We start from the raw sequence: 24,043 nt of genomic DNA, 5'->3' as shown, positions 1-24,043 counted from the left end.
CACACGTGCTGTGGCATGTGTACAGAAGCATGTACAGACACACAGACACGATAAATACACACACGGTAAATAAATATAACAAAAATTTCCAAGTTCACAAGAACTGAAAGGAAAAGGTAAGATTTGAAACTAATTCTCTGTGATAGCAAATTTTATAGTAGTGCATTTTAGCCTTAGGGCTGGAGAGACAGCTCGTGAGCATTTCCTGTGCTCATGTAACAGTCGGAGCTTGAATCCCCCATAAGAAGCCGGGCACTGCTGCAGGATTGTCTGTACCCATAGCACCGTGTAGAAGATGAAGACAAGAGAGTTCCTGAGTCTGCCAGCTCAGGTCTGTACAGCTCCTGGTCAGGTGAGAAACCCTGTCTCGAGGGAGAAAGGTGAACAGTGACAGAGCAGGACACACAGTTTACATTGCTGGCCTCTGCATATACGCACACCTGCACACACATGATCATGTACCACATGCTTATATCATATAAGAATATCACATTTTAAAATATTAAATCCTTACTTCACTAATGCAAGGACAGGTTAAAACGATCCTTTCAACTGAAGCACAAAGACATACATGACACTGTCAAGGTCAAGTATGATACCATGATGCAGAATTTGCAAATGTGGATATGATAGTCTCTTAAATCTGTGTGTATATGAACGTGTCCATGGGAGGCGCTTACCTGACAGAACTAGGTGTCACAAGTACTTGTGAGGGAACCGGTGGGAATCTACTTTGTAATACAAGTCACCAGAGAGGTTTCAAAATTGTGCCCATCAAAGGCATGTATCATAGGTCCTGCCCACTGGAGGACACAGAGCACCCAGGAATGCCCAATGTAGGTTACATGGATGGGGGGGTCCAAAGATGGATTTTTACTGTGCCAAAGTTGGTGGTTTGCGGTGGCAAAAATTAAAAGGCACAAATGTTTCTAGCCATAGGCTACCAAAAGAGAAAGCTGGTGTGGGTGAGCTGGAATCCTTCCTCCAAAGGCTGCCTAGACAGCAAAGGTGATAGACTCTAAAAGGAGAGACCTACAGATGGTGATGCTGGTGGAAGCCAAAGCAGGAAGGTAGGGTGCTTTGTCTACATTAAGAAATCTAGAAAGCAATCATAAAATGCTCTGTGTCAACAGGAAACCCAGCCTAAGGTGCGGGAGAGAGTGTAAGACAGAAGTCAGGCAGTTTCCAATTGCACACAACTGGTTCTGTGAGGTGCGTGTGCCCTCTGAACCACAGCTGTTCAATCAGAAATATGCACATCTTTGTTGATAGGTGTAGTTTCTGGACCACGTCTAAGAAAATCAGGTGTATTCGATGATCTGCCAGCTGCCCAGTTGTAAAACCACCTCAGTCATAGCGTCAGCCTTGGGGCATTCTGTGTCTTCACATTGTCCCTCTCTGTTAGACTGAATACCAAAGGCGAGGCGCACAGAGTACTTCAGCATATGTTAGTGATGGGACTATTGCTTGTCACCTGTGGGAAGAATCAGCAGCATTCCGAGTTCTGACCTGCAAAGGCCCCAGAGGGATGAGGGTTGGTTTGCAGCACTGACTCCAAGAACCTTATCCACAGCCTCTTAGAATTTAAAACGACATTGAGGCAGTGAGAGGAAGCGGTCCAGTGAGAAAAGGAAGTTCCTCTTCATTTCAAGATCCCAGACAAGTCTCGGAGAGGCACAAGAAGAGACCCCGCCATTCACCAGCTCTCTATACTCCTTCAGCCTGTGTATAGGCTGCGTTCTACTATGTTTTGCATTGGAATATTTGGCCTTTGAATTTTTTGTTTTTAGCTTCCAAACCAAGTGGCATTGTGAAATGTTTAACTTTTTGAGATGCCTTCTTCTATTTAGTATAACCTTCTCCAGCCTGTATATTTGTGGGAAACAGTAGGTCCCTATTTCAAAAGCTAGCAAGGAGTCTAGTACACATGTGTTTGCCACTTCCTCTCCTCATCCCTCATCCATGAACATGCGGCTTTTTCCATGTAGTATAGGTTTCTGTACTCTATAGGTTTTTGTTAAGTCCTCTTATCACCAACAGGCAAATATATGAGAAGAGAAAAGAATTTGATCCACTATGGAAGCCACGTTACTTTCTCTATGCATCCCATAACACTGTGCCATAAGCCCCAACTATTTGCCATAGAATTTATTTATAACAGATTTTAAGCCAAATATGATGCACTTGGAGGGGGCGTCGGTGCTGAGGCAGGAGGATGGCAAAATAAGGATAATCTGGCTACACAGCACAAAATAAAACTCAAAAAAAGGAAAACTTTGAAGACAAAAAGGAAACAAAGGAAGGGAGGGAAGAAGGGATGGAGGGAGAGAGGGAGGGAGGGAGTCACGAAGAGCTCTAATCAGCTCCTGTGAATCAACAATGCATCCACTTTCTTTGATGAAGTGGTATATCCAGACAGGACTATGTGGTTGTCATAAATCTGTATCACTGAGTATTGGTCTTTCCCATTCATCAGACACTACAGTCAATGCCCTTCTTGGTTCACATAATACTTACTGGTTGCTTAATATGATACAGTTTTAAAAACCACTTAATGAAATTATTTTGAATATATCTAATAAAGACAATTTTTATAACGTAAGAGAAGCTAAGGGATGGAAGCAGGAATCCTCGCACGTCATCCGCACCTACAGGTACAGATGAGCCACAAGCAGCCTAGTTGTTTATTCACTGCTACAGAAATAGACAAACCCTGCCCATCTGCACGACAGGCACAGTTGCAGGAGGTTGGTCCTGTCAGTGACTGGCACCAGCTTTGTGCTACCTCATGCCCTCTGTTGGATTCCAACAGTGCTTCCCCTGAACTTCACTGATAAACAGCTAACAACTAAAAGCATTTCTGGAGTGGGTACAGAGCCCAATATTGTCCTCATCCTGGAGACAGGAGCAGGGATTTATCTGAACAAATGCATCTGGATGTAAGAAGCTAGGCACACGCTCATAGCCTGTGTAGTCCTTGGGAGCCCATTAATATAAAGAGCAGCCAGACTAGAATTGCTCTTCCGAAGAGTAGACTGGTGCCTTTAAATCAAAATGAGTCAGAAAATTCCAGGACCTTATGTTAGATTCATCCAAGCAATGGTTTACCTTCTTTTGGTTTTTAAAATTACTTAAAACAAACTTGGTTGAACTGTAACATGGAGAAAAACTACCCTCCTAGGCTTAATTTTTAATAATAATAATAATGATAATAATAATAATAATAATAATTTGCTTTTTGAGACAGGGTTTCAGGTATCCAGGCTGGTCCTGAACTTCCTGTATAGCCAAGGTTGGCACAAATGATAAGAATGCTAATCTGTCTACATGTAGACAACCTACACTGCCTGCCTTCTAGAATAAATGGTTCATGTCTAACACTATGCCTCTGGATCTCCTGAAGAGGCTAGAGGGACACAGTTCACATCCATGTGTCAGGCACTAAGGATTCTGAATCCACAGCTGCTCCTGAGCCTCACTCCAGAGGTGGAAAAGGCAACCTGCAGTTTCATTATCATTTAATGGCTGCCATTATGCTATTATAGCAGGGGGGAAGAGAGAGAGAGACAGAGAGAGAGACAGAGAGACAGAGAGAGACAGACACAGAGACACAAAGAGAGAGACAGAGAGAGACAGAGAGAACAGATGGAATAATGGCTTCCAAAAAGTTGGTTTCCAAACAAAAATGCCTCATCTCAATGAAAACAGAATACCACTAACCTAAGTAGTTAGTTATCCGTTAACACAATTCATCAAGAGAAGCTGTCTTCCCTTCAACATTGATGGTCATGATAGATTCTACACATTCATCTACCATTCATGAAATCTCACATATGTAATAGGTAAAAAGATATAGGACCCCATTCTTTAAACTTTCGGAAGAGAACAAACTAGTGAAGATCCAGTAGATAAAAATGAATTCTGCAATCAAAATGGTACTTCCTCCTCCCCCCGTTGTGAGAAGAAAGGCTTTCTGGTTCCCCTCCCTCACTGAAGGGCAGCTCTGTGCTCCTGGGAGAACAATGGCAGGTAACAGCTAGGGAAAGCTGACTTCCTGTCCCCAGCCTCCACTTCTCCATTATCTGGAAAGCTGCCATAGTCGCTACTCTTCTGTGGCCAAGTCCTTCCACATCTCAGTGAAGGCTACTTAAATATACCCTAAACTTGGAGACTCCACATCGAAACTCACCACTTTGATTAGTAATTTGGTAATCTCATGCATTCAGGCCATTTCTCCATCTTTGGCAAACATCACATTTTTGAAATAGTAACGGGTAAATATCAATGGCTCAAAATCCCTTGGGTGCTCCGCATTAGCACTTCCCACCATGGGAAGCAATTATTCTTTGCAGACAACCTTGGACCACTTTGTTTGAAGAAGAATGTTTATTTTATTCATTGTTTCTCCAAGACAAATTAAACTCAGCAGCAATGTCTAAAGTGTTCCCTTCACAAGCCACCAAGACATACATCAACAATTTTAATCGGTAGCATCTTCACCGAGCTAACAGTAAGGCCACAGAAGGCTACTATCTATTACAAATTGTCCTTCATTGTTAAGGTGCCACTGGATATGTCTTAGCTCCAGGTCAATAATATACGTGCACGGGTTATAAAGGGAAAACACTTAAACACAGACTCCAAAAGATGTCAATATACAGCACAATGGCCTCACTCATTACACTCAGAGTGGGCCAAAGAACAGCAATACTGTGTCATTTATCAAACAATCATAGCAACTGCCCTACAGTTGCTTATCAAAATGTACCTTTGGTATATTAAAAAACAACTGAATTTATGTTGACATTGAAAAATAAACAACTTCTTACATACTGAAGTGCTCTTTGTTTCAGCTCCATGATTTGAGTGACATGTGTCGATCACAATCATAATTAGCTTTGCTTTCCATCTTAGAATAAGATCTTTATACAATTTGGGAGAAGAGTGATCATTGCAATTCTGGAAAGTTCTGAGGAATTTTCTTTTGTGTGTGTGTGTGTGTGTGTGTGTGTGTGTATATATATATATATATATATATATATATATATATATATATGCAAGATTCCTCCATATAGCCATAGCCATCCTAGAACTTGTTATGTAGACCAGGCTAGCCTTCATCTCACAGAGATCAGCCTACCTCTGTCTCTCTGTTTCCCAAGTGCTGGGATTAAAAGCATGTGCTATATCATCTCCAGCTCTGGAGAATTTCCAATTTCAGCTTTATATAACACAAACCTTTTAAGCTTCACTAAATAACAAATGGTAGGGCTAGGGAGATGCTTCAGTGGGTAAGAGCACTTGCTATAGAAGTCAGAGTCACTGAGTTCAAGTCTTCAGAAGCCATATAACAGATGGGTGTGATGGTGGAGTGGATGCCCGTGACCCCAGCATTGTGTGGAAGAGACAGGTAGATCCTGGGAACTCACTGGCCAGCCAGGCTGGCCAAAATAGAAAGCTTTAAGGAGAGATAGGGAAAATTGTCCCTTTGTATCTTGGTGCCTAGTCTGCCTATGTGTAAATTCATAATCCTCTTCTGGACTCCACATGTAGAACACGGGTATGCATACGTGTGCACATACAATATATAACATGCAGAGAGACAGATAAATTACTTTAAAGACCAGTTTTAAAACAACACTAAAATAAAAATTTAAACTAGAAATGATGAGGAAATGACTATGAGTGTAGAGACAAAATGATAAATGAAGCTGGCATCCATTAAGAACATTATGCATCCCCGAATAAGTCAATATCGTATTAGCTAGGCAAAGCAGGCAAAATTTTTCTTTTAACTGATAGGAGCATGGAGCAGTAAATTTGAAACTGAAAAATCCAGATTCAAATGAAAGTTTATTGGTACTCATTTGGCCTTAAGGCTATTCCTGGACATCTCTGAGCTGTGGCTTTTTGGAGGCAAGAGCAAGAACAGATGTCCACACTTCCTGGGCTACACACTGAGTACACAGTGCTGAGCCCAGCTACTTAGCAGACCCCTGCACTTAACCCTGGACTCCGTGTTTGTCATTCCAGCTGCTGCCAGGGTCAGTGGTTCTTCTAGTGTGATTTTTCATCCTAAACATTTCCCTTTCTATGTGTGTTCTTGTGGGAAAGCATTTCTCGAACTTACAGGATCATGTGAAGTTCATGACTTCACCTTTATGGGAAATTGTCCCCTTTGTATGTTGGTGCCCACCCTTCTTCTGTGTAAGCTCACTATGAAACACTGCATCCACTGCCAAGACCTGAGCAGCATGCAAACCCAGAGCCGCCATCTTGGCATCCTGGAGACCTCCTCAGTGACATTTCAGAAGCCTGGCCAGCCAACTTCAGGAAGTAGCTGCACACACTTGATGACAATATAAGCCAGTAACAGATTAGTCACCAGAATGCCTTTCTACAAATCACTTAGTAAACACTTTACCTCTTTCACACTGGGGTCCAGTAAAGCCGTATGTGCAGGCACACCGATTTGGGGCCACACACCTCCCTCCGTTGAGACAGCCACTTTCACAGACAGCTGCAAGATAAGGAGAGAAAGTCTCAGGATGCTGCACTTGGACCCTTCCCCCCAGACAATGGGAATGATCTCCCCTCAGTGTTGCTTTGGGCAGACACCCCACAGTTGCAGATCACCACAGGATGCTCCCTGAACAGCTGACTCTGTACCTGGGTTATGCTTACGGTCTCATCTCCGTGTGTGCAGCCCCTGAGAAATGCTTTCAGTTCTGCATCTAAGGTGCATGTTTCGAACTCGCCTCACCAGATACAAACTTCATGTGAGTGAGTGAACTCTTGCTTAGGACTGATGTGTAATTTTGAGAGGGTGTCCCTAAGGAGCAACAATGTTCATGCTGATAGCACCATTAACTGCAAGTGACCAAATGTTAAGTCTGGGATTCTGTTGAGGGTCACTGTGTGAAGCTAGGTCTCCGTCCTTCCTCGCCTATCTAAGGCATTCTCTTCTTGACTTTAATAAAAATCTGATGGCCAATGGGCTGGGCAGGAAGTGGAAGACAGGACTTCCTGGGAGGGAAAGGAACTCTGGGAAGAAGAAAAGAGAAAGGTCTTTCACCAGGAGATATGAGGGAAGACCAGTGTGACTCCTGACCTGGAAGGCTAGATAAGGCTAGATGGTCAGATTAACTTAGATGAGCTAGTTGAGAGTCTGCCCAGAAAAGGCCTAAGCTTTGAAATATTAAAAGGTCTCTGTGTGGTTACTTGGGGAATTAGCTGGTCAAGGAGTAACTGCCACCATATTAATTTCCAGCTGGGCTGCTGTGACTCTCTCCTCTTTCCAAGTTGGGCTGCCCAAAACTCAATATTCTTGTCACAAAGTAGTGTGGGGATAATCACTGGGCATAATATAGGTGCTGATTTATTTACAGTAGCATTTTCCATCATATAAATTCAAAAGAACATGGACAGTAACCTTTTATTAAGTATGCATATGTGTAGTAGAATTTAACACAACTGTGAAATAATAATTGAGAAGAAAATACAAATAATCAAATATTAACTATAAAAGATCTATCTTGGGCCTAGAAAGGAGTATTCAGATTATAGAACTATAGGTAGTTTTGTTTTACTAATAATGAATTTTCCAAGATTTTCTATAGTGTGAGTAGTTCATCCTATGGTAATGAAGAAGCTCATAAGATGAACAGCTATTCTAAGCAGTGTGCAGGGACCAGCAGAGTGCAGACACAATCAATGGTGCTTGTGAGTGAACAAGCAATCTAGACATCCAGTCAGCACGAGTGTAGCAGAGTCCGTCATGGGGAGCTGGAGATATGCAGACACAATTAGTGAATACAAGGAAAATGTTTGGAAAGAGAGATGAGATTTGTTTTGAAATACTTCCTGAAAATTCAGGTAGAGACAGTCAGCAAATCAAGAGGCGAATGTGTGGAACTTAGGCTGAGATTTCTTTCTGAAGGGATGAAAATGCTCTAGAACTGGTTGATGGTGATACTTGCACAATCTGGTAGATGAGCTAACATTATGAAGCTCTACAGTGGGAAAGGATGGGGTATGTAGTTTATGAATTAAATAACTGTCAAATATTTTTTAAAAAGAAGTATTTCATACCTGTAAGCCTAAGGTGTGAGGCAAGGCAGGTGGCAAAGGCAAACAAAAAGAGCGTGAACCAAGCAAGTTACTATCAACCCCGGGATGGAAGACTGCCACTAAATGTTGGGGTGATCTGTCCATCTGCAAGGGTCCCGAGACATCTGTGAAAATGTGGCGCCCTGAGTTATCAAAGAAAATTCCCAGCACCTGTCTCGTAATTCCACAGGTTTGCCTGTGACCAGCATCTACACGGTATACTTACGCTGCCCACAGTGAGTGCCGATGTACCCCTTCTGGCACAGACAGTGGTCATCGCTGCAGCTGCCCCCATTCATACAGCGGATGCTGCAGTGTTGGACTAGGGATAAAAAGAGAGGAAAGGCTTAGTGTAGCAGTTTGTGTGTGCAGATGGCAACATTTCACCTGACATGACTTGTGGCTATTTGACAAAAATAAAATAATTCATCGAGATTCATATATCATGCAGATTGCAGAAGGGTCCTAATTATCGAGGCTCATTATGTTATGTATAAAACCACTTACAGTGCACTGTGGGTTTTTTCCTTGGCACTTGCTTTAATGGGACTAAATGACTTCCTTAATTTAGCAGGATTTACATTCCAGTGTCACCTCTGTAATTTATACCAATAAGAAATGAGCGTCTGAGTGATGGCCCCAGGACAAGGCTGAGGTAGCAATGATTCCCATGAAAAGATTCAGAGTTCAAAGTATCCAGCCAGGGAAATGGTTGGAGTAATACTTCCCACCCATTTTTCTTCCATGTTGATGACAGGATAAAAGGACATACTAGAAGCGTTACAATAGCAACGATGTTTGATGGACAGAGAGTTGAACTTAGAAAGCGCTGCTCATTTAAACTGTAACGTTAAGTGAAAGACCATCAGTATTTCTTTTTTTTTTTTTTTTTTTTTGAATGTTTAAACACTAACTGTTGGGTTTTTTTTTTTTTTTTGGATAGCATCTTTTTTTTTATTATTACATATTTTCCTCAATTACATTTCCAATGCTATCCCAAAAGTCCCCCATACCGCCCCCCAATTCCCTACCCTCCCATTCCCATTCTTTTGGCCCTGGCATTCCCCTATATTGGGGCATATAAAGTTTGCAAGTCCAATGGGCCTCTCTTTCCAGTGATGGCCGACTAGGCCATCTTTCGATACATATGCAGCTAGAGACAAGAGCTCCGGGGTACTGGTTAGTTCATCATGTTGTTCCAACTATAGGGTTGCAGATCCCTTTAGCTCCTTGGGTACTTTCTCTAGCTTCTCCATTGGGAGCCCTGTGATACATCCAATAGCTGACTGTGAGCATCCACTCCTGTGTTTGCTAGGCCCCTGCATAGTCTCACAAGAGACAGCTATCTTTGGGTCCTTTCAGCAAAATCTTGCTAGTGTATGCAATGGTGTCAGCGTTTAGAAGCTGATTATGGGATGGATCCCTGGATACGGCAGTCTCTAGATGGTCCATCCTTTCATCACAGCTCCAAACTTTGTCTCTGTAACTCCTTCCATGGGTGTTTTGTTCCCAGTTCTAAGAAGGGGCACAGTGTCCACATTTTGGTCTTCATTCTTCTTGAGTTTCATGCGTTTAACAAATTGTATCTTATATCTTGGGTATCCTAAGTTTTGGGCTAATATCCACTTATCAGTGAATACATATTGTGTGAGTTCCTTTGTGATTGTGTTACCTCACTCAAGATGATGCCCTCCAGGTCCATCCATTTGGCTAGGAATTTCATAAATTCATTCTTTTTAATAGCTGAGTAGTGCTCCATTGTGTAAATGTACCATAATTTCTGTATCCATTCCTCTGTTGAGGGACATCTGGGTTCTTTCCAGCTTCTGGCTATTATAAATAGGGCTGCTATGAACATAGTGGAGCATGTGTCCTTCTTACCGGTTGGGACATCTTCTGGATATATGCCCAGAAGAGGTATTGCTGGATCCTCCGGTAGTACTATGTCCAATTTTCTGAGGAACCGCCAGACTGATTTCCAGAGTGGTTGTACAAGCTTGCAATCCCACCAACAATGGAGGAGTGTTCCTCTTTCTCCACATCCCCGCCAGCATCTGCTGTCACCTGAATTTTTGATCTTAGCCATTCTGACTGGTGTGAAGTGGAATCTCAGGGTTGTTTTGATTTGCATTTCCCTGATGATTAAGGATGTTGAACATTTTTTCAGGTGCTTCTCTGCCATTCGGTATTCCTCAGGTGAGAATTCTTTGTTCAGTTCTGAGCCCCATTTTTTAATGGGGTTATTTGACTTTCTGGAGTCCACCTTCTTGAGTTCTTTATATACATTGGATATTAGTCCCTTATCTGATTTAGGATAGGTGAAGATCCTTTCCCAATCTGTTGGTGGTTTTTTTGTCTTATTGATGGTGTCTTTTGCCTTGCAGAAGCTTTGCAGTTTCATGAGGTCCCACTTGTCAATTCTCGATCTTACAGCACAAGCCATTGCTGTTCTATTCAAGAATTTTTCCCCTGTGCCCATATCTTCAAGGCTTTTCCCCACTTTCTCCTCTATAAGTTTCAGTGTCTCTGGTTTTATGTGAAGTTCCTTGATCCACTTAGACTTGACCTTAGTACAAGGAGATAGGAATGGATCGATTCGCATTCTTCTACATGATAACAACCAGTTGTGCCAGCACCATTTGTTGAAAATGCTGTCTTTCTTCCACTGGATGGTTTTAGCTCCCTTGTCGAAGATCAAGTGACCGTAGGTGTGTGGGTTCATTTCTGGGTCTTCAATTCTATTCCATTGGTCTATTTGTCTGTCACTATACCAGTACCACGCAGTTTTTATCACAATTGCTCTGTAGTAAAGCTTTAGGTCTGGCATGGTGATTCCACCAGAGGTTCTTTTATCCTTGAGAAGAGTTTTTGCTATCCTAGATTTTTTGTTATTCCAGATGAATTTGCAGATTGCACTTTCTAATTCGTTGAAGAATTGAGTTGGAATTTTGATGGGGATTGCATTGAATCTGTAGATTGCTTTTGGCAAGATAGCCATTTTTAAAATGTTGATCCTGCCAATCCATGAGCATGGAAGATCTTTCCATCTTCTGAGATCTTCTAGAATTTCTTTCTTCAGAGACTTGAAGTTCTTATTATACAGATCTTTCACTTCCTTAGTTAGAGTCACGCCAAGATATTTTATATTATTTGTGACTATTGAGAAGGGTGTTGTTTCCCTAATTTCTTTCTCAGCCTGTTTATTCTTTGTGTAGAGAAAGGCCATTGATTTGTTTGAGTTAATTTTATATCCAGCTACTTCACCGAAGCTGTTTATCAGGTTTAGGAGTTCTCTGGTGGAATTTTTAGGGTCACCATCAGTATTTCAAATCCATTCTATGTCACATTCTCACCTAGAGAAGTGTGCATTTCTAAATCCTAGGCTATGGGTGGATACCATCAGACCTGAGACAGACAGTGATATGCTATGCAGTGACACACTAAAAGTGGAGTCTTAGAAATGTCTGGTAGACCCTCCTATGAGAGATGTCCATAGTCACAGAACATGCTCTCTCCTCTAGCATGTAGGCTATCTTGTGCTGATAGCATTTTCAAAAGGTCCAGCTGATCCCTGGTTGCTAGAAGCAGTAACTACCCTACCTAGAGAAGACTAAAGGCTTGGCTAAGGGAATCATGAGTCCTGTTGACACTTCTCGATATGAGGCCATAGTTGGAAGCCAGAGTTTTGGCTTTTTTCTGGTGTGTCCTATGTGTGGGAGTCAATTCCCAGTGGAAATGGCTCCGCAGGGAACAGAGGTCTGTCCCTTCTATGCAGAAGCAGGAGCCAATGGGCTCTGACCACTCTTAAGCTGTCTTCATGGAATGCGCAAGCCAGAGTACTCTTCCCCCCAGAGTACAAGAGAGTCCTCCCCACAGCCAACCTCATCTGTCCTCGCAGCAGTGCTAAGAAATGACTACTTGACTATGTGAAAAAATGTCATTTGTCTAAAGAGCTACAAATATTCAGAGGTCAACCTAGCCCGACAGCCGAAAAATGAAAATCTGAACTCCTGTTCTTACTTCACCCTCTCAGACACAGAGTTGAAAGTGATCTGCCTTTCCAGAATCTTGGTCTCTTCCTGGAATATCATCAAAGGCTCCATTTCTCCGGAGCCGGAAGATCCCTGCACCCCAGCACTCAAAGCCTCTCCAGTGGGGCCCTAAACACCCATCAGAGCTCCCAGAACAGCCTCCTGACCTGGAAACAGATCATTCGGTCCCCTGACAAATAAATCTGAATGCCTACTATGAGTCATTAGAAATGCTAGGTATTCTGAGGTGGTCCCTTTGTGGAACCCCTCCTAACCTCTCCTGTTTCTTTGTCCCTAGCTCTCGGGGACCAAACTAAAGCTCTCATCAAATCCCACCAGTCTCCATCACCCTTTAAATGTCTCTCTGTTTCTTTGATCCTCTCTGACTTCTGCTCTGTCCTCTATCTCAAGCCAGATGGGAGATGATGAAGGGGAAACCCTGCACATCTGGTTTAATGAGCAGACTGGAAGAGTAACCCAGGTTAAGAAGCTGCCCCGTGTGTCCCAGGTGCCTATATAGCTCTGAGAGGATAATGATTCAAACATTTTAACCTTTTTCCCTCCATCTACAAGAGCTAATAGCTCCCCCTGCTACAGACATCAAGCAAACCATGCAGACAAACGGTTACTTTAGGCTCCATTAAAGCCTCTAAGCCAAATGCTTTTTAACTCTAAAACAATCTACAAGTATAGAAAGGAAAAAATATGCTTAAGGCTTTGGATACTATTCTAAGTGGGTCAGGAAATGGTGTACAATTGCTTTAAAACTCAGTGCTATGCTTAGTTCCATGCTATCTTAGAAAAACAGCAAGGACTGGGAAAGGGCAGGAAATGACGTCATCCTTCGAGCAAACTCAGTGCACAAACTGATTTCAATTAAAGTGGCTCATGCCAAGGCCTGATTTCCATTCCCACACGAGCAACAAAGCCGCTTAGCTACTCTGCGATTTCAAACAAAAAAAGGAAAGAGTGATCAGTGGCTTGCACAGTGGCTTCCCAGTTACTTGTTCAAATTGAAAGTCAGGGCAAAATCTCCTTTCCAGGAAGAATGACTCTATGTACACTGAAACGTGACAGATCAAAAGCCTCCCTTGATACAGCTTTCATTTCCTTAAACCCCCTCTTTCCAGTTGAAACTTCTCCAGGTTAAAAATATTCTTTCTCCTTTATAAAAAACAAAACCACCCTGTGAGACTTGGAAGGCCAAAAGTCATTGTGAGCCCAGTGGTCACGCTGCCCAGTGGGCCTTGGGGTTATCAGCAGAATGGAGGCCTCCATCACTGCTTTCATGGATGGGTCCTAGAGCTTAAGGAAAAAGTGTTCCTTTAAAAGTGGGAGCAAGCCTGGCATGTGATTTGTCTCTAACACTCAGCACTGGGTAGGCTGAGGCTGGCGTGTGGAAGTGTTGGCATACATTCAAGGCTAGCCTGGGCTACAGAGCAAATTCCCATAATCTACAGACTGAGACTTCATCTCAAAAGTTATTTTAGAAGGTGGGTGCAAACCTAGTATCTCTGACAAGGCTTTGCCTTTGTTGCCTAATCTGGAAATCGTTTAGAGGGACCAGACTCACAGGCAGGTGTTCCTCTGGATTGCATCCTGATACCTAGTCAAATTTAGTCTCTAATTTAAACAGGAATCCCAGATGTTTCATAATTAGCAGATAAGAGTTTGTCTAATGAAAGAAAAAAACTCTGAAAAAATGAGTGTGAGTTCTACTCACATTCATAGACTGCAGTATCCATCAATGGATGTGCTAAAAAACCCAGGTCAAGACACATGCCTAAACTCAACCTGTATTGAGATTTTACCAGAAACAGAATACTAAGAGAGTCTAAGCAGTCATTGTGCAAGTTGAAGCTGACCTGTGCAGTCAGACCCCTAATGAAAAAGTCCCATTAAAGATGGCCAGAGAGCCTCTGATCATTTCACACCAGGATCCACATCCTAGAAGTAACAGGCACGGCCCACATTTACCTGCAGCCACAAAAGGTCCCAAATAAGCATTGTATTCATTTCAGAATCGGTCCCTTCAATCACTCAACAAACACCCACTGAAAATCTTCCATTGAGAAGGTCTCAGGAAGAGCTCAAAGCCTGTCTTTAGAAAGTGCGGTACAAACTCATTAAAATGACTAACTAGAAAGGAATGGCATGCATGCAGCACAGGAAGGGAAAGATGCAGGGCCAACATTTGGATCTCAACATCTCAACCATCACCCTCTAGGCAGGCTCAGCCCCCAGAGAGAGCATTGGGAAATTTTCAAATAAGCGACTGAATGTGTGTTTTAATTTCAGCACTGGGAAAAGCCCAATCAGAAAAATGAAATAGGCAAATGAAATCTCTAGCCTCTATACCTGAGACAACAATCCACTAAGGTGGCCTGAGTCACTGCAAGACACAGACAGTTTTCATTTGGACCGATAATTCCCTTAGGTGCATAAACATCTGTGGGTGTCTACAGACTCACACAGCTTAAAACAGGGCCAGAGCGCCTCCAAAACATAAAAGTCACCTGAGCTGTTCAGAAAAGTTTAGGTTGAAGTGGCATCTGTCATAAGTTTCCGTAAAGTCTGTGTAGAGAGAAAACTAATTCAACAAGTGTAAAGGTGAGTCTGGACAGCCTTTGGGTGCTCCTCCCTGTCAGTGTAAACACTACAGATCCCTAAAATGTGTTTTCTAGAGCCAAGCCTTTCAGAGAAGCTATGGTACAAGTCTCTCTTCCTCTGAGCCCTCTCACAATCCTGGCACATGGTTGTACCACACTCTTAACCTTCCTTGGTCTTCCTACGGTCTCAGATCTATGTTGGAAGTAGAAGTGTCCCTAGACACAACTGGAATCGAATTAAACAGAAAACGACAAAGCTTGAAAAGGGCGGGTTCCTATGAGATAGGAGTGCTCCTCCATTTGATATGCAGATTTAATATAATTCCTATCAAAATATGCTAAGGCTATGGAGGTATAGGTGTGGTCAGCCCAAGCTTGTTATGGACAGGTGAAGGATTACCGAAAGGATTCGGAAAGAAAGACCAAAGCAAGAGTATGGATTTATTTTATCACATGAGACTGTGTGACAATGGAGAAGGGACAGATCAATGGCATAGCAGAGAGTTCAGACTCACGAAAGCACACCCGGCAGACTGTTGACAAACCACAAAGGTAAATCTTGTCAGTCAGATTCCTATCACTATGTGAAACACTTGACTAGTCGACCTGCAGAGAGACAGGGGTCACGCTGGCTCATACCTTTGGAGACTCCATTTTACAGTTTCAGCCCCATTGTCTTGTGCCTACAAGGAGCACACACTGGCAGGAGTATGTGGCAGGGTAAGATGACTCACCTCAGGACAAGGCCACAAAGGGCAATTCCTTCCAGGACATCCAACAACCTGATGAACCTTCCCTGGGGAACACTCATTACTCCCACCATCTCCTCAACCTTTATGAGACAAACCATGGCAAAACTAAATGCTTAAAGACCGAATTTTGGTATCTTCTGAAGCAACTGGACACCCATAGGTAACAGCTGACCCTAACCCCAACCTCATACTTAACACAAAATGTATCTCCATGGAAACCACAGATGTTGATGTAAAACTATAAACAGTTAGAGACGAGTTAGAGAGGAATCTCTGTGATCAAAGACTATGCAACACATTCTGGGGCTGGATGCCAGACGCATGAATGAGCAGAGGAAAGGCTGATAAGCTACAGTGCACTGGCTTTAAAATCCTGCTTGGTCAAAGAGCCTACTGACTCGGAGAAAGCAAACCATGGAGAAAGGCTTGCTCGGAAATGTCTGCAGATCACAGGTCAGACAGAGCTAGCATAATAGGGTAAGTAGCTGTCCACTGCAGGTGCCACCATTGCCGTGCTTAGGATTCGGGACTGTACAGAGAGGGAGAAATGAGGTGTGCACCGGCATGCATGCATTGCATTCATGCTTTCTACTCTTCACTGTACATGGGATGTGACTTCCTGCTTCAAGATCCTGCCACGCTGACCTACCTTCAGTGATGAACTCTAGCCTGAGACTGTGAGCGAGATAACTCCTTTCTCTGGGGTATTTTTATTACAGCAATGGGGAAATAACTGAGACAGTCCCTTCCAAGGAGGACCAGGAGACTGTTTACTCTGCTGTCATGTGAAAATATACAGAGAGTGACAGCTATGAATATGTACCCTTATATGAAAACTTCCAGGGCCCTGATTACAATTCCCAGTTTCTAAAACCATAAAATAAAGTTCCATGATATTTAGTTATGGCAGCCTGAAACATTTTTCTCTTTTAAGATAATTTTTTAAATTGTACTTATGTGTATGTGTATGGGTGCCTTAGGAGCCCAGAAGGTTTCAAATCATCTGGAGCTGGACTTACTGACAGCTGTGAGGCACCTGGCGAGAGCATGGGGCGGGGGGAGAACCTGGGTCCTGCTGCAGCCAACCACTGAGTCAGGTCTCCAGCCCTCTAAATCACCTTTCTTTCTTCCTTCCTTCCCTTTCTTCCTCTCTCTGTCCCTTTCTCCCTCCCTCCCTCCCTCCCTCCCTCCCTTCCCTCCTTCGTCCCTCCCTTCCCTCCCTCCCTCCCTCCTTCCCTTTCTTCCTTCCTCCTTCTTTCCCTCCCTCCCTCCCTCCCTCCCTCCCTCCCTCCCTCCCTCCCTCCCTCCCTCCCTCCCTCCCTTCCTTCCTTCCTTCCTTCCTTCCTTCCTTGTTTAAAATTTGTATGAGTATTATGCCTGTATCATAGAAGCCAAAAGATGGTGCCAGAGCCCATGGATCAGGAATTACAGGCGGTTGTGAGTTATTGTTATAGATCCTGAAAACTGAACTCGGGTCCTCTGCAAGAAGAACAAATGCTCTTAACTGCTGTACCATCTCTCCAGCCCCCTGAAACAGTTCTTTATCCTAGCATTGCAAGCTAATATGAATTTGCAAATGTATGTGTACATACATATTTAAGGAGGGTTGTAAACTCATTTAATAAACATGGTAGGACTTTATAAGAAGTAGGATTGCTCAGGATCCAACCCTGGACTCAGAAACTTAAGTAGGGTCCTAAACAGAACTGGAATTAAAATCCAGAAGGAAAACAAAGAAAAACCCCAGCTCTCATTTTGTCTAATATTTCTTCAACTTGTGAGCCTAAGTGGCCAGTGGCCAGAGTCCTGCTAGGTCTAAGGGAAGCTGAATCCTTCTGCTCCCATGAGAATCGCCGGCTGGGGATTAAAATTTTGTGGAGAGATGTCTTCCCGTTTAGGATTCATGGGCCATTCAAGTCAAATACCACCTGCAAGAACAGCTTCCTTCCGGCCTTTCCTCCATCAGACCAGAACAGTAAGAGGTCAGAGACCCACAACCCTTCATCCCCCATCACATAATAATTAGAGTTTCTTTTTCCATAGGACCGAGTAGTAAAAATGATGGAAGTCAGACCTGCCCCACCAGAAGCCTGCAGGCTGCAAGTGCCCAGGGTTGCTGTAGATGACAGTGTTCTGTCACAACACAAAGGTTAGATGCCCTGGGAACTGGGCCCTTTTAGAAGAACAGGTATTTGAATGAAAATATCTCACTGATGGATGTTATCCCATTAGCATTAGCAGGAGAGTTATCAAATGATCCATATACACAGACAACTTTTACAGGATGACCACGCCTCTCTAACACAACACAACTAACCCATAAACATCATTTCCAAAAACCAGAAAGGGATTTTGGCTATCTTCAGCTACACTTAATTTTTTTTTAAATATTGCCAACTTTAATTTTTTTTCATGCTCTTAAGACAATGTTAATTCTAAGAGAGTTCAAGCCAATAATTTTTAAGACTCCATATACCTCAAAGATCTTGAGGAAGTAGTAGTCTTTCTACACACTATTCGGATCTACACTTGGCTCTGGGGCTTTGCCCAAAGTCCAGGCACCCCAGACAGATCCAAACTTTCTAGGAAGCACCATCCATAACACCCAGACTCAAATCTCTAGCTTACATCTGGCCTAGGGTCTTACTGACATACTTCTTCCAACCTCATGAATAGTTTGAAGCATACCAGGACCATCTCTGGCCTTGTTAAAATCCTGTCCACATCCCATGGTTTTTCCTCACAGAGAAGTCTTCAGCACTCACATTGTCACTGGATTAACTTTCTATGTGGATAATGAGCTGTGACTTTCTTCCCTTAAGGTGACCATTAGATAAGAGAGGCCAGTCTTAGAGGATGGTTTTATCCCCGTTTTGATAACTTTGCTCTTTCCCATACTGAGGCTGTCTCTCCTCAGTGGCAGTCTGGGGTCTTTGGGGTACACATAGAGATGCCCTGCATGTTCCTGAAATGGCCAGTTGACTTGGTTGTCTCTTTCTGTTCCTCCAGTTTGGGTGCCTTTGATGGGTAGAGTCAGCTCACACACACACATAAAACCAGGCTAAAATCAAATACAAGTATGCCATGCTCAGTGTGTGGAGTTAAGAGTCCCAGGTCACAGGGGAATTTCTATCCTGATCTACAACCAGCTTTATTTAGTGTTAGGCCAGCTCTACTTGGGTTCCGCAGAAGCGGACTCTGAGACAACAATTTCAGCAAAGGTAGTTTGCTTGGGAGTGATTCCAGGAAGCGAACTATGGGCTGAGGCTGGGTTCTGGTCAGAAATTTTAGGAAGTAGTGTAGAACAAATCTCAGAGCTATCCAAACTCTAGCCCAGAAGCCCCAGAGCTGCTCCATCTGTCACCGGTGGAAAGTCGCTTCTGTGTCCACTGAGCTGGCAACACCCCTCCCTTCCTCTACTCTGGATCATCCCTGGACAGAAAAATGGTGACCAAGCTCTCAAGCCAACTTCATGTGCTCCCCTACGAACGCCAAGGGACATGAGTGGACACTAAGATCTGCTGTACCAGACAACTCACTGGAGCCAGCCACTGGGCTCATAACAGCCACAAGTCAATGTGAGGCCTCTCAGCAGACAGGGAATCTTGACACATTGCAGTCTCTCCTTGCACCAGACAAAAAAAGAACACACTTGCACCACACCAATGACTCTGAAAATCCCATCCAACATAGAATAGCAGTAAGGGGGTGCACTTTCTCCTCCAGAAACTGGAAGGGAAATAGGAATACACATTTGTTTTGCCTTGGCAACAATTGGAATTTTGAGGACTGTTTATACAAACATAAACTTTAACTTTTTAAACAACTAAGAAAGAACTAGCCTCCCAGTCCCCACATGTCCCCCTTTTCAATACTTTGGATACCACACTTAAAGATAAAAAAAACCCAGTAAAACCAGAAGGGTGGCTCTCTAGCATGAACTATGGATGTTTGTGTGGCCAGACAGAATAAACAGCATGCTTATATCATGTCTGTATGTCTGTATGTCCGTATGTCACTGAGTTTCGTGGTTTCCTTGTAGAAAGGCAAATGTCTTGAGTTTCAAATATGTTTTTCACTGAATCAGTTTTATTTTTCGGTAGCACAAAAAAAGGGGGGGTTAGTTTCCTGGAACCAAAAAACAGTTCATTCTATGATCAGTCCTGTGAACACTTTTCCCCAGTGCTTCTATTAAAGATACAGAGATGAACGGGGGCTATATTGACATTGAAGGTGATAATCTTTATGCTCTTCCTAGAAACTATACCCCATAGGCAATTTTCATATGAAGAGTAAAGAAGTGGGAGGCTAGATCCAGGAATGCCTGTCCAAGAATTCCAGGCAAACTGAAAAAGGCAGATGTTCTAGTCAGAGGGAAATGTATTGCAGGCAAAGAAAAAAAACCTAACAGCAAATTTAGGGGAAAATAGGCCATAACCACATAAAATAATATTGTCTATAATGACATGTTAGACTCACTGGATCTGGAGCCACAGGAAGGAGATATCTGACCAGACGGGCAAGTGCACATATTTGGCCTCGAGCAGAATCCATCCCCACAGGAATGCCGGCAAATGGCTGCAAATCAAATCAGAAGTCTGTCAACATAGAGTTCCTCAGCACACAGCTAGGCATAGGGACCAAGGCTCAGCCCACTGCCCCTCTTGTATTCATGTACAAAGCAAGTTTACCAGAGTAAAGAAACTAGCTTGAGATCAGTAACTCCCTTATCGATATTGGTATTTCTCTCCCTTTCTCTTATTCAACAGAACCCATTCGCTCGGTGTCCCTGGACAAGCTATGAAGAGAAAACCAAATAAATAAAAATCTCATGAGAACTCTGTTCTTATATTAATTTATAATTTAATAATGGAAATCTTATAACCGTATTCTTGGCATATGATTTTATTATAAACATTTAATTGTCGGTCCGCTCCAAATTATACTGGCAGCCTGAGGGTAGAATCCGGAATCCACCACTATGAATTGATTCTACAAGTCAGGGAGACATTCACACTACCAGTGTCACCCAGAGCCAAGTGTTCTGCTAGTGTCCTCTAGAGCAAATTAAATGGCAGATGAGCTGTAGTTCTCAGCAAACTAAGACTCGCTCACTACTTGTTAGACTCAGTGTGGTCCTTTACCCAAACCCCTTCAAAGCCCGTAAGAGGCAAACATAATGAAAAAGGCTAAAATAATAAACAGGGTAGAATGCACAACTGAAACATGGTAAATGGTTTCATAGATATGACAAACTGTTCCCAGATGAGAGATCATAGAATCACAGCAACATTTATTTTGATGCCTAGTGAAAATATTCCAGAGAATTCCGAAGAACTAGGAGGAAAGGATTCTCCTGCCAAGCTCCTTTAGAAAACTCTGAATCCCACCATCCCTACCCCATTAGTACATTTTTTTCTTTATTCTTGGTGTGTGCACATCATGTGATGAAACAAGATCTCTCTGTGTAGTCCTGGCTGGCCTGGATAGATGAGGCTATCTATCCTCCTTGAGGCTATCCTCAAACTCACAGAGATCCAACCTTCTCTGCCTCCCAAGTGCTAGGATTAAAGTGTATAACACCATGCCTAGGTTTTTATAGAGACATGGTCTCACTAAGTAGCCCAAGCTGACCTCAAGCTCTTGATCCTCCTGCCTCAGCTCCTGGAGTTCTGAGATGGTGGTGTGCACTGCCACAGCCAGTCGTGACTTTGATCATTAAAATAAGTCACTGCCTTTGCTCTTTGTCCAAGAGTTAGACCTGCCCTTTCCCTCAAATTAATGTAGGTGGTTTGGGGAGGCCCAGGCACATTACAGCCAAACAGGGAGAAATTACAATGAGGAAGTGAGCAATGAGAAGCCCTTGTTCAAAATCCCATTAGCATGATTACACTCATCTATGCAGCCAGGAGCAGCACGTGCAAACAGCACACAACTGTAATCAAAGAGTCCCCATGGCTCCATTCTGTAGATTTAGCAATGTTCTAAAGGAAATCCCTGATTAAAGAAGGGCAGTGCTTTGGAAAGTTATTGTGTTTCCCAAATGGGATTCAGAAAAAATTAGGAAACTCTTATCTCCAGAAGGCTGAGCTCTAAACACATTCCTAGTATTCAGTAGCAAGTATGCAACGAAAGCCACGATAGCATTTGAGTGAGTGACAGGTTATCCATTTACTTACGAACAATACACTGATTTCCACCAGGTAAGGTTTTCCATCCAGGACAACAGTATGCATTATAACGTGATCCACAGACATTGGGTCTGAAACAAAACACAGAATTCCATACTTTGAAAAATAAGAAATAAGCAAATGAGAGAGAGAGAGAGAGAGAGAGAGAGAGAGAGAGAGAGAGAGATAACCCTCTAAGTGATCAAGCAAACCCCAGCAAACAGAGGACACTAAAATATAGAAGCCTGATCAAGTTGGGTAGTTTAGGACATTTGGAACATTGAACATATTGACATGGTAGGAACCCCTTAACACCAACATGTACACAGTACACCAGGAAATGAAATCTGGGAGATGCCAAAAAGATGCCTGCCATTTCAAATGCCCAGGTGCCAAAAACCAAGGAGCGATGTGTACAGATCTAAGTTAAGCCAACTTCTTACCAACCTGGATCAGAAAGGTCACATTGAAATCCGTTACAAAGTTTTCAATGCCTACTCTCAGAAATGACGTTCCCCCCACCCCACCCCGCCCCTTCTGGCCCAGATCACCTCCCAACTATTACCACATTCTTCCTTCACAAAAATTACAGGAATTCAAACTCTACCATCAGTCTGAAAAAAAATAAGGGCCAAACATGTAAATATTTCTTTAGCAAAAGCTTGGAAACAGTCAATACCAGAAATCCCTTAAAAAAACTAAAAGCAGTGTCACTTTGGCGTTACTGTTTACAGACAGCTTGTCACGTGTCTTGGGGTAAAGACTCCGTTCAGAATCCAGAAGGAGGGTCTTTAAGAGTTCCTGGGGAGAGCTGGGTGAAGGTGTGGCTACACCTATATCTGAAAGGCAAGGCTGAACACCGACAGAAAAGCATTCAGCTCTTCAGCTTGCGTGTCCTCAAGCCTAAACATTGATGCTAGTTGCCAACAATAGCTAATCAGAGGGTTTGTGTTCTGAGTGCTCATATCTAAACTCCTGACCCGAGGCTCAGAGAACATCACGAGAGAGGGGGGTAGAAAGAATGTGAGAGCCAGAAAACGGGGAGCAGATCTGTGAACTGCTGTCTTCTGGACATAGCATGGCTGTTACACTCATGAGCACACTGCAGCTATGGTTACCCACACAAGATCAAGCCAGCCAAAATTCCAGAATGGATGGGGGAGGGATTGTGAGACTATCCATCCCTAGCTTGGGAACTTTTGGCAGTTGATGACTGAGGAGGAGGAAGTCCCAGCCCCTCACCCATGCCCACATGGGCAGCAGTAATTGGACTCAGTAAGTTATTAGCTAAAAAGGAAGAAAAGGCAACTAATGAAGTCGGGGCAGAGACATTTTGGGGGAAGTTTGGGAGGAGCTGGAGGGAAGTAGCAGTGGGCATAATATGAAAGTCTCAAAGATTAAAAAGTATTATTTTTTAAAAGGTCACATGTTTTACAGTCAATTTTTATAAAACAGAAGACATTCCAAAGCTTTCTAGTATAAATACCACAATCCCTCAAGAATAAATCTTCCACACAACTACTGCACAGCTAACATGGATTTCTGAGCTGGATACATCCTACATCTACATGCGAAGGCCGCCTGCTTGTACGCTGTCCCTCTCTCTTCTCCCTCTTGCAGGCAGGGACTCAGGCAAACTCTGCTCCTGCCCTTCACCTTGCTTATAGTTCCAGGAATTCTGGAACAATCTACAGCGTACAATGCACACTCAGTGTTAGGGTCAGGGGAGAGAACTGGGCTGGCAGCAGCCTTGAACTTCATACTCAGCAGCAGGAAAACTGAGTGTCTAGAGCCAGGTTTCCTCGGCCTCTCTGGTCTTCATTGATTTCAGCTTGCATTGTGATAATACGATGTTTGCCTTCTCTACAGTCGGTGAGAGAGAATGTGGCCATGTAAGCGCGCACGTGTGTGTGTGTGTGTGTGTGTGTGTGTGTGTGTGTGTGTGTGCATTCATATCCATACAATAATGGACATTCATGCTTTGCTTGTAAGAAGGAGAATGGGAGAACCAAAGAGTAGCAGCATCCAGATGGAGTCATCTCACCTACTCATCTTCTGCAGGAAGAGACAAAAGAGTACTAAAAGTATATCTGAGATGTGGCTCAGCAAATGAGCACTTTCTGCTCTTCCAGAGGACTTGGGCTCAGTTCCCAGCACCAACCTGGCTCACAACCATCTGTAGTTCCAATCCTGGGATGGAGGAGACTGTCACATACCCTCCTCTGGCTTTCATGAGAATCAGCCAATCCACTCATACAATTAAAGCTTGGGGGGAATAATTTAACTGCACAGATCTTGTCATTTTATCCCTCATATGACAAAGTATCATCCCAAACTTCAGAATGCAGAACATCCTGGGCAAGCAAAAGCTT

At 43.2% G+C, this 24,043-nt stretch overlaps 1 protein-coding gene across 1 annotated transcript in view; it reads right to left on the bottom strand.

The window, feature by feature from the left end:
* The window catches only part of Fbn1 (fibrillin 1), a 208,934-nt gene that overhangs the window by 159,639 nt on the left and 25,252 nt on the right, over nt 1–24,043 (bottom strand). The window contains exons 2-5 of the mRNA XM_021156745.2: nt 21,681–21,763; nt 19,981–20,079; nt 8,336–8,431; nt 6,425–6,520 (exon numbers count right to left, since the gene is read on the bottom strand). Coding sequence (XP_021012404.1) covers nt 6,425–6,520; nt 8,336–8,431; nt 19,981–20,079; nt 21,681–21,763 — 374 coding nt within the window. The remainder of the gene's footprint in view (nt 1–6,424; nt 6,521–8,335; nt 8,432–19,980; nt 20,080–21,680; nt 21,764–24,043) is intronic.

Source organism: Mus caroli, unplaced genomic scaffold (assembly GCF_978045245.1).
Source record: "Mus caroli unplaced genomic scaffold, Mus_caroli_1 scaffold_2, whole genome shotgun sequence".
NCBI lineage: Eukaryota > Metazoa > Chordata > Mammalia > Rodentia > Muridae > Mus > Mus caroli.
Note: the sequence above shows the minus strand (reverse complement) of the source record. Positions and strands in the feature narration are given on the sequence as shown.